This window comes from Clinocottus analis, unplaced genomic scaffold, assembly GCF_023055335.1.
Source record: "Clinocottus analis isolate CAN_PGR_092001 unplaced genomic scaffold, fCliAna1.0.p SCAF_25, whole genome shotgun sequence".
In the NCBI taxonomy this organism is placed as follows: Eukaryota; Metazoa; Chordata; class Actinopteri; order Perciformes; family Cottidae; genus Clinocottus; species Clinocottus analis.
In genome coordinates this window covers 2618832-2629724 of record NW_027175987.1, presented here as the reverse complement: position 1 = coordinate 2629724, position 10893 = coordinate 2618832, and the positions used below count along the sequence as shown (strand labels likewise).

At 40.8% G+C, this 10893-nt stretch overlaps 2 protein-coding genes across 2 annotated transcripts; one reads left to right on the top strand and one right to left on the bottom strand.

The window, feature by feature from the left end:
* Positions 1-3081: 3081 nt before the first annotated feature.
* On the bottom strand, positions 3082-4161 carry si:dkey-51e6.1. The gene is made up of 3 exons (XM_068591417.1): positions 3939-4161; positions 3507-3631; positions 3082-3394 (listed from the first exon to the last, which is right to left on the bottom strand). The coding sequence occupies exons 1-3, from the start codon at positions 4078-4080 to the stop codon at positions 3302-3304; spliced, it is 360 nt and encodes a 119-aa protein (XP_068447518.1). The 5' UTR covers positions 4081-4161; the 3' UTR covers positions 3082-3301.
* Positions 4162-6329: 2168 nt separating this feature from the next.
* Positions 6330-10394, top strand: sele (selectin E). Its single transcript, XM_068591567.1, has 13 exons — positions 6330-6395; positions 6521-6593; positions 6709-7110; positions 7224-7328; positions 7435-7626; positions 7773-7964; positions 8087-8275; positions 8385-8570; positions 8702-8893; positions 9052-9240; positions 9365-9547; positions 9676-9805; positions 9911-10394. Exons 1-13 carry the CDS (start codon positions 6393-6395, stop codon positions 9984-9986), a joined length of 2112 nt encoding a protein of 703 aa, XP_068447668.1. The 5' UTR covers positions 6330-6392; the 3' UTR covers positions 9987-10394.
* The last annotated feature ends 499 nt before the right edge of the window (positions 10395-10893 follow it).

Below are 10893 nucleotides of genomic sequence, written 5' to 3'. Positions count from 1 at the left end.
GCGTGCTAGTCAAATTGTATTTTACAGCTGACAATAATACACATTCTTAAATATCTTTTAGAAATGTGCTATGTACATTTTCTCTCGTGAAATACATTAATTATTCATTATTCATTTAAGTGCAATAACTCTTACCAAATGAAGGGCACTTCTGATGAAAACCGAATGCCACACATTTGAGAAAACATGTTTTTGTAAATAAAGACTTTAAAAATAGAATTGAGAAGCAGGTTAGGCATCTGTAAGTGGTTTTGTCTCTGTCCCTTTTGCAAGCAGTTTTAATCCTCTGGAAGTTAGTTAAATCTCATATTTGTTTCAGAATTTTCACTCCATGCTTATCATTTTTTTGCCTTTTGACCAACTCTGTGTCAGAGTGGACCTGACCTGATTCACTCCATAAAATCAGTGTCTGGTATTGTTTTACTGATACGATCTAGAGCATTAAAGTAAACTATCAAGCTTTGGCTGCACCTTTGTTTCCCGACATAGGTGTTAGCGCCTGCTTCTGCAGGATGGGACTCATTTCTTGTTTAGGAAATAGGACCACGCATTGATTCTTATCTCTTTCTAATACAGTTAATTGCAATACTGCTTGCTGTGAATAGTCTACTTACACTTGGAAGAAATTATGAAAATACATGGTATTTTTTCCTCTACTTGATCAGCCTGATTCATGAGTTCATGACTCACTTAAGTCCCAACATATCCAGTATTAGTAACATTCCCGTAGAATACAGTAATTTGGCTATTGTACAATAATGGAAAGCATATTTTTATTGCTCCCCAATGACAATTATATTCACTTGTCCCCAAAGAGGTCAAAATGGATCTATAGCGAGTGTCACAGCGTTTACATTTTACATTGTATACATTATAAGTACTTCAAAAAGCAACGTTCAACATACTCCATAAACAGAATAACTTGGCACAAATTAAATAAAAAGTTATTATGTGGGTTACAGTCTGTGAGACTGTGAAGCAAAGGCCTCCAACTAGATTACAAATTTGCCCTTTGAACTATTACATGGCTAAACAGACTGATTACTATTGTGTCATAGACAAGTCTAATGTTTTATATGAAATCTCGTTAATTTCAACAGTTTACAAGAAGAGGGCAGAGTCTAACACAGAAAAAGACTTCTCCCTGCAGTGCTGACCTCCCTGTTTGTAGATAATGGAAAGGTTATTAAATAGGAAACTTGCTCCGGCTTTGAAATGGAGAACGGAAGGAAGATGCCTTTTTTTCCTCTTGTTTTTGAGGTCTCAGTCACAATGCAGTCAGTGTTGGTGTCTATGTTAAGTCTTCTGATGGGGTTAAAGGTGAATGGAGCTCTCTTGTGTCGGCAGCTACTAATATAGGCAGCGGAGTTACGCGCCAGTCTTCCTCTTAGTGTTTTCTATATAGCTCACCAAATACCTGATGAGTCACAGGCAAAAAAAAAGAGAAAGTAATGGCAAGAATGCACCTAGCTTCTGGAATACAACATGTACCTTTAAAGACCCAGACATGTGGGAAAACCCGCAGGAAAAGGATGTAGACTCTTGTAATGTGGATAGTTGAAGTTTGTGGGAAAAATAAATATTGTATGGCTAATACATGTAACATATTGAAACAACAGCAAACCTGTCTGAAGCCACCTGAACAGCCCAGGTATCATCACATGCTGTCGACTCATATTAGAACGTTGGCTTTGAACTGTTAATCCTTAGAAAACATCATAGATACTCAAGAATCAAACATTTTAGAAAAAGCCAATGGGATTTCTTTCTCTTTTTTTGGCATTAACTTTGCACTTCACAAATGGCTCAATCGGTCTACCCCGGACTGAAATAATATCAGAACTCTCAGATGCTTTATTTTGTTTGACATTTATGATCGGCGGAAGATTATCCTTTTATGACCCCCTGACCTTTTCTTCTGATGCCAACAGCAGGTCAATGTTTTCAAGTATCCTGTAAAATATCTCTACAACCACCTCCCAAATGAAAAATGACTTATGATTTTACTTGAGCTAAACCACAAGGTTCTTTTCTTCTGGTTTTCACCTAAAAATTTCAATAACAGTTGAGTGGATATGCAATTTGATTCAGTACTATGTGTTTCACGGTAACTCAAATGGTAAACATGGTAATCATTCTACTTGTTGTGGCTGTAGACTCTTAAGCTGTATCACAAATCCATACTACGTATTGTTATAACACACTTAGCAAATAAATACAAACAGGAACGTGTACAATATGTGTAACATTGTTTGACAGTCAAACTGTGATTTAAGAATGTCAATGCAAAAAAGTCAAATACATACAAAAATATATATTTTCTAAAGAATACATGCTTAATTTTTTGGTTTCAAACTAGTTTTTCGAGCCGTTTTCCCCACCACCCACAATTCATTTACATTTTTTCCAACAATGAGTAGCATCTCAATTTCCTTTGTGCATTGCATTGTGGGAGTGAATGACCAGCACAAAAAAAATTGACTGATCTCATCTGCATGTCTGCTTTGACTATTTTTTTTGGTTGTTTTTATAGTGTGCATCACACACTTTACCAAAAATGTGCTTAGAATTGGTATGCGACACGCTGTTAGTGTTAGCCTCATTTTCCAGACACTGCAGACCCTGAATACAAAAAACATTTGATTTTTTTCTCCACACAGTTGTGACTCAAGCCTCTCAAAAAAAGTTGAATAAATATAACTGAAGGGATTAAAGCTGTGAGGTCAGAGAAAATAGGAACTGACCTTTTTTGTTTTTCAATTGATATGACTCAGCTCAGCTAATTCATCCTTTTGTGAACATGTTTTTGTTATTCTTGTCTCAGATTGTTAGATCTTTTATTACCATGCAGTTTGAATTGTATCATTATTTAGCATTACAAACACATGAAAGCATATAACCATGACAGCAAGTGAAAGCCCCTCTTATCTGTTTCTGCCTTTTTTTTTTAAACAACAAACTTTCCCTCAAGGCAACAGGATGTGCTTGTGATTCCAACTGGCTCACCCTTTTCCTGTATGGACTTTACGCTTGGCAAACAACCTCCAATTGTAATGAATTAAATCAGACACCACGCAATCGTCAAGATAAATCACTGTATTTATAAGGAAAATTATGTTTGCAGAGTTTATACAAAATCCTTCATTTTGTTGGTGAATAAAAATGATAAAGTCTGCAGTCCAATTTTTTTTCTGTGCTTTTCACAGAAGCAAACAGACGTACTTCAATTCGATAACGGTTGTACATGAGGGTTGTTTTGGAACCAATACATAAAAGCAGATATTTTAAATGAGATGTAGGTTCATTTTTTGTCATCAGACCAGGTGATCTCATAGTCGCTGAAGGCACTCTTCAACTTCTCTGCAGACACAGAATGGTCTGCTTTACCAAACGCCTGAAAACAAATGAAAAAGCATTTACATTATCAGATTGAAACTTTACTGGAGTATTTATCGTAGTGTATTAATATTATTGAGTGCTTTAAACACATTTCCGAAGGAACTTACAGTTGATTCTCCAAACACCCTCAGTTTTTTCTCTTGGCTGTTGTGCTCTATCTTCCCTCCTCCGAGGCATTTGCACTCCATCCCCAAGGCCTCCATAGCTGGAGAGACCTTCTCAAATATGTGATCTGTAAATAATTCAAATAATTCCATTAATCAAAATATACAAACTAGTTAAGTTACAGGACAGGGCAGTCAAATACGTAACACGTGATCGTGACCACCCATCTTAAGCTGCTGCCTCCAACACTTGCACCACATAAGGTTGGCTAGCGCTGCATCTGCCTGCTTCTGTGCAGTTCACATGCACACTGCACGTCCACCCAAATAGGAACATGGTTCAGGTCGCAGCCCATTTTAATCTGCAGCAGCATTTCGGTCTTGGTTTGCATATTGTCTCGAGCACTTGACGCTCCTCTACAGTTATCAACTTACTGTGGTACTCTGCACTTTTGGTGCCCCGGACTATGTCTTTGTGCACATCGCCATCTTTCACTTTCACTTGAAGCAGAATGTACTTAAAGGTTCCCTCTGGATCAATCTCAACGACGGGGAGCTTCGCCAGAGCCTCTGCCATAGTGGCTGTAGCTTTAGTCAAACCGACGACAGACAACACGGTGCGGTGTCACCTCACGCGTGCCTTTATTTGGGACGTCTATTTCCTGTCTTAAAGGGACAGGTCAACTGGCAACCCGTCGCCATGACTGCGAAGGCCAATGCACGCTAGCGACCCCGTGTGGCAACAAGATGGAACTGTTTTACAGCCCTCGAAAATCCCGTAGTCAATGTACTGTAGATTCGTATGCAACTGCAACTTACATTTACCAACGCCCTTTATCATAGCAAAGGTAATAGATCGACAATATGTCTCATGATAACAAGCCCATTTCCCCCCTTTTCTTTTATCTTTCTGTTGGATTCCTCATGTCCTTTAGTAGGTGGAGACGATTTTCCACTGTCAGGATGGTCAGAGGTCAATGTCAAAGCTAAAAAGGATGTAATGTTTCATTCAGGATCACCTCAGCCGACAGCAGGTTAGATGTTTTTGCCACAAATATTAAACCTCTGGTTGTCAGAGGGTCTCTTACACCAGTAATCCATCATGTGGCCTTCACACACAACCTCCCTTTTCTGGATTTATCACGCCAAATATGACAGTAGCGATAAATAGATTTTTTTAGTTTTTATTCTGTGATTCATGGTGACTAGCAAATTCAGTAGCAGTACGTTTTCATCATTCCAGTAGTCTCGAACAGCAATAGTTATTTATATTCACATAAAGTGATTTTCCCTAGCTCACTTCTGTAAAGCATGATTACTTCCAAGAATACATTTGTAGCAATATCCCTAATCAGCTCACCATGATGTATGAGCATCTGTCTAAGATGCTCTAATCAAAGTGGAAACTGGGTGTCTCTCTTGGGTCTTGTTCAGTACAAGTCAATTTGGTAGTTTATATTATTTTTCAGGGGAAAGGGTGGAGGTTAAGAGGTGTCAAGCAACAGTGGCTACTATCCAGGGCCTCAGGTCAGAGGAAGGATATGAACTGTCACTTCTGGAAACACGGGCAGCCAACAGACGCCTGTGCAGCACACGCTTCCCGTCTCTAAACACTCATTAAAAAAAAAAAAAGCAGTAAAGTGTTTGCTGCCACTGCATTGCATTGTTTAGGTTTTTTTTTCCTTTCCTTTTTTTTTGATGAGCACATCCTTTGTAATCCTTTGAATTGTAAAAAGCCGGTTTCAGTCTATGGATGGACATCTGGCACATCTTGTGCTGCTCGTAATAAGCATGGGAATGAATCAACATGTGCACTCATGAAGCTTTCACCTTTCCTTACTTTCATTTGGCCAATATTCAAAAGGTTCAAACTTAAATTAAAAATACTGAGGTTATATCCTTGGCATCCAAGCTCTAAATCTCTCTCAGACACTCTGTCTTATCTATTTACAGGATTTCACAGCTTCCAAAAGAATTTCCCTCTCAGCCTCCCCTCACACGGTTTGTGTGCTGAGTGCTATTGTGCTTCCGCCAGAAAACTTATCGCTTTCCTCATGCTGTTTATTTTATCTTTGCTACGTGTGCACTAATTTGCCGAGTTTTTTGGCACAGTAGTACATTATCAGTACAGCACAATGTTAGGTCAACATCTAGATCCTTTATTTAAAGTAAGTAAAGCAATGATAGCTATGTAAAGTACTCTTTAATACATGTCACAAAGTAATACAAAATAAAACTAGAATTGCCACTGTCATGTGAACGATTGTTGTAAAAAATACATTGTTGAAGTATTATTGGTGATACAATATTGGGAACAGAAATGTAATGATTGAGCTGGTGGAGCTGAAGTTGTATCTAACTGATTAGTTTGATCCAAAATATTGCATCACATTTTGTTTAAACACAAGTTCAGCATATGCTTTGGATGAAAAGCAAATCTAAAAAATAAGACGTAACTGTAGAAGTCATATGTAACTTAAGTAGCGTAAGTATAATTTGTCCCTTTGAATTGCACCGGGGTAAAAGTAAGGGACCATAAAATTGGAAATACTCAAGTAGTACAACTTTGTACTTTAATGCAGTACTTAAATAAATACTTTCCATTGATATCCCAGTAATAAAAGTAAGAATAATAAAGAAATTGTGTCAGAGGGAATACGAGAAGGGGAAGTTTCCAAGGACCCTGGTGGGACGGGGCAGTAGTGGTGGGAGGTGGGAATTTCCACTGAGTAGCCTACTTTTGATGAGCGCTTCCAGGAAAAGCGGACCGGGCAGAGTATAAAAGCAGGCACCTCCACACATAAAAGTCAGAAACATTTCATCCTCAGACATAAAGACACATTAGAAATACTACGAGTCTTCTGTAGGTTTTCACACATACCACTTAAAATGGTAAGTGTACCAATCAATTTGAATACAGTTCTCTTTAGTGTTAATTCCTTTATTGCTGTTTGTGGTCAGTGATACATTTATAGTTTATCACAATCTCCATTGACCTTTTCTACTTATTCTTACAGGAGTTCAGCTTTGGATTACTTCAGACCCGCAAGCCGAAGACCTCATGGATCAGCTTGGTCTTTCTTTGCTCAAGTATGCAACTCTAACGTGAACAGAATCCCACTTTCAACTTCTTTTGTAACTTAAAAAAAAAAAAAAATCATTATTACTCTAACATCTAAATTGTATCTCTGTCCTCCATCCTCAGTGCTGTGCACATGGACTAATGTCGAGTGCTGGTCCTACTTCTACTCCAACACCCCCATGAATTGGATAAATGCCCGAACCTGGTGCCAGACGCACTACACAGACATGGTGGCCATCCAGAACCAGGAGGAGATCGGGCATCTCAACAGCTGGCTGCCCAAGAAACGCAGCTACTACTGGATTGGCATACGCAAGCTCAACAATGTCTGGACCTGGGTAGGAACCAACAAGACTCTGACAGCAAAAGCGACCAACTGGGCACAAGGCGAGCCAAACAACGTCAAAGGGAGAAGGGTGGAGCTGGGCGAGGATTGCGTGGAGATGTACATTAAAAGGGATGTCGAGGAAGGAAAATGGAATGATGAGCGGTGCGGAAAGTTGAAGACCGCTCTTTGCTACACAGGTGAGCAAAGAGCTGCTAATTTGAGTTGTGTGTTCATCTTTTGATTTGACTCTTGATAATTGCTTCTTTTTTTTTATGGCGTTATGCAAGTCTTATGAATGTACTTTCTCCAGCTGCCTGTAAGAACGACTCGTGCCGCTATGGAGACTGTGTAGAAACCATCAACAGCCACGAGTGCGCTTGCTTTGAGGGCTTTTACGGAGAGAAGTGTGAGCAAGGTAAGGAAATACATTCATGATGTCTTTGTTTTAAAGTTTGCATTACTTTAAGCCACTTATAGCCAGGACCTGATATCTAATTATGTCTTGTTTCTTTTGTTGACAGTTGTCCAGTGTAACATGGAGGAGGTGACCGTTCCGGATAAAGGAAGTGTAGATTGTATTCATAAGTATGGAAACTTCTCTTACGACTCCTTGTGCCAGTATTCATGCGAGGAAGGATACCAGCTGAGTATGTCAAGACCCCTGAAGTGCACTGCCTCCCAACAGTGGTCCGAGCAGCCTCCTACGTGTGAATGTGAGTTGAGCTGTGTTGCAAAGCTAAAAAAAATAATGTAAAGTAAATGTGGTGTTGACCAAGAGTGATTTCAAGAGCAACAGAACTGCATTATTACAACGATGGAGCCCGCTGTAATGTGTTTGTCATGGTCTTGTCGTCCCCAGTGGTCCAGTGTGAGGTGCTGTCAAGTCCAGCAGGAGGATCCATGAAGTGCTCCGGTCCTCTGGGGCCCTCCAGCTACCAGTCCACCTGTGTGTTTACCTGTGATGAAGGCCACGTGCTCGCTGGTTCACCGTCTAACACCCTGCAATGTGAAGCCTCCGGGATTTGGAACGCTTCACAGCCACTTTGTCTCGGTACACCGACAATTTTTATGTTTTGACCTCGTAGGATTTTATTGTATGCATTATGGTGTTTCTTTGTTTGTTGTGTTATTAAGAATACTGACCTGTTCTGCTCCCCCTTTCTATTTGTGCAGCTGTCCAGTGTCCCTCTCTCCGGCAGCTGGACAATGGCTTCGTCAGCTGTGGGGACGATGCAGATGGGATGTTCAGCTACGGAAACACCTGCAGCTTCAGCTGTGGCCCCGGCCACCAGCTGGTGGGGCCGAGCCAGGTGACATGCACGTCAGCAGCTGTGTGGAGCGACAGGAAGCCTCGCTGTGAAGGTGAGGGCGCGCTTCAACTTGAATCCAACTAATTACTATACAATTAAAAAGAGCTCTCTTGTTTTGTCCCTTTGAGGAAAATTTACAATTTTTTTTTTTTATGTGTTAGCCATCACTTGCCAGAATCCAGAAGTAGGAGCTCACCTCATCACACAGTGCAGCCGACCTTTGACTGAACTGCGGCCAAACTCCACCTGCAGCTTCCGCTGTGACGCAGGCTTCGAACTGCAGGGAGCTCACAGCACTCAGTGTTCTGAAGACGGACAGTGGAGTAAAGCCATGCCTACCTGCAAAGGTATGGTCGCATGTTCACATACATCCGTGCTTACAACTCTATTTGCTCACTGCATTCACAGTCTCACTCTGATTCTGTGCTACGTCATGACAAATTTCATCTTTATTTCTCGATGGTCTTGTCGTCCCCAGTGGTCCAGTGTGAGGTGCTGTCAAGTCCAGCAGGAGGATCCATGAAGTGCTCCGGTCCTCTGGGGCCCTCCAGCTACCAGTCCACCTGTGTGTTTACCTGTGATGAAGGCCACGTGCTCGCTGGTTCCCCGTCTAACACCCTGCAATGTGAAGCCTCCGGGATTTGGAACGCTTCACAGCCACGTTGTCTCGGTACACCGACAATTTTTATGTTTTGATCTCGTAGGATTTTATTGTATGCATTATATCAACACTGTTTTATCTATAGGTCAGTCACCGTGGTGTTATATTTTGTTTTTGTATTTAAGAATACAACTGACCTTTTCTGCTCCCCCTTTCTATTTGTGCAGCTGTCCAGTGTCCCTCTCTCCGGCAGCTGGACAATGGCTTCGTCAGCTGTGGGGACGATGCAGATGTGATGTTCAGCTACGGAAACACCTGCAGCTTCAGCTGTGGCCCCGACCTTCACCTGGTGGGGCCGAGCCAGGTGACATGCACGTCAGCAGCTGTGTGGAGTGACAGGAAGCCTCGCTGTGAAGGTGAGGGCGCGCTTCCACTTGAATCCAACCACTTCCTACACAATTAAGAAGAAGCTCTCTTGTTTTGTGCCTTTGAGGAAAACGTGATGGTTAGCATCTAAATCCTTGATGTTTTCTCCCACAGAAGTGAGATGCCCGTTGCTCGAGGCTCCGGAAAACGGTCACATCAACTGCTCCAACAGTGAGCCAGTGTTCAACGCCCAATGCTCCTTCACATGCAATCAAGATTACTCATTAGATGGACATGAGCTGCTGACCTGTGATCGTCATGGCAATTGGACTACTGGACAGATACCCACCTGTCAAGGTAAAGCAGAACAGGAACACACATTTAAACTTCTTCTTTTTTTTTTTTTTTAACACAAAACCTGAATAAAATACATGTTTATAGATAACAAAAGGTTGAATAACTCACTTTTGATCATGTTTTGACAGCTCCCCCATCTCCGGTCACTGCCATTGCTTCTAGTGTGGCAACAGGGGGCGCTCTGCTGTCTGGGCTGTCTGTGGCTGTGTGGATCGTAAAACGACTGAAACAGAAGGCAAGCAAGTTTGAGCTGAGCAGGTTAGAGAAGCATTCACCTCACTTAATGAATACGTTTTTCTTTTTTTAAAGAAACACTTATGTTGAACCACAGTGCTCATCTTTTCCTTGTGTCTTTTCTTCCAGTAACTCGGACATAGAGGACCCTCCACAAGTCTACAAAAACAGCATTGGCAGCCTCATAGAACATGAGGACAACTGAATTTATCTTTAACAATAACTGTATGTGAGTCACCAGTCATAGTTATGTGACCAAGATGAATGCATTACACTAGTGTGAAAGCTGTTAACAGGAAACCTCAACATGTGGATGCTATCTTATGGTGAGAGGAGAGGGTTTGTTAGTTTATTCTATCGCATTTCATTGTTCTATTATGTTTAGTTGAATTTCATGATTTGCTCTGTGATTTTGTCCAGACACGTACTGTATTTCCTCCCAACGGGAGTTATATGTTGAACACATTGTTCTAAAGCTAAAGTATGGTGGGAAGGTGGCTCTTTTTATGTCAATATTATATCACGCCACAAATGCCATGTCATGAACTGTGATATTCTTTTGTATTCACGTATTTATGTACTATTTATGTAACCGATGGTTATTGTATTTGAAATGCTCATTCATATTTCTGTATTTCTGCTGATTTTTATTCATAATAAATTGTGAAACTTTCATTTGCGTATGGTCTCTGCATCTTCCAGTATCATGATGAATATCTGTACTGTCAGTTTAGAAAATAGAAATATAATCAGTCGCTTGTCAGTCACTCCGCTGACACACCGGTACGGTAGAATATTCCCACACTTTATCCTGACGTTGCAGGACCGCATGTGTTTTATCAAGTCAATTATGAACCTTTTTCCAAATACAATACAATTTATTCCCCTGCATAACAGTGACAGGCTGCAGGAAGAAGCATATTGCTGAGGTAAGCTGTTTTACAGATCAACACCATTGTTTGTTTCACCAGATTTAGAGTCTTTTATGTCAGCACTTCAGCAGATTCAGAAATAGATCCGATGTCTTCAATTGAAGGCTGAAGACAGCGTGTGTACTCAGATCCGATAGCGAACCTTATACTTACAAGGGAACATATTTATTCCATGGTGCC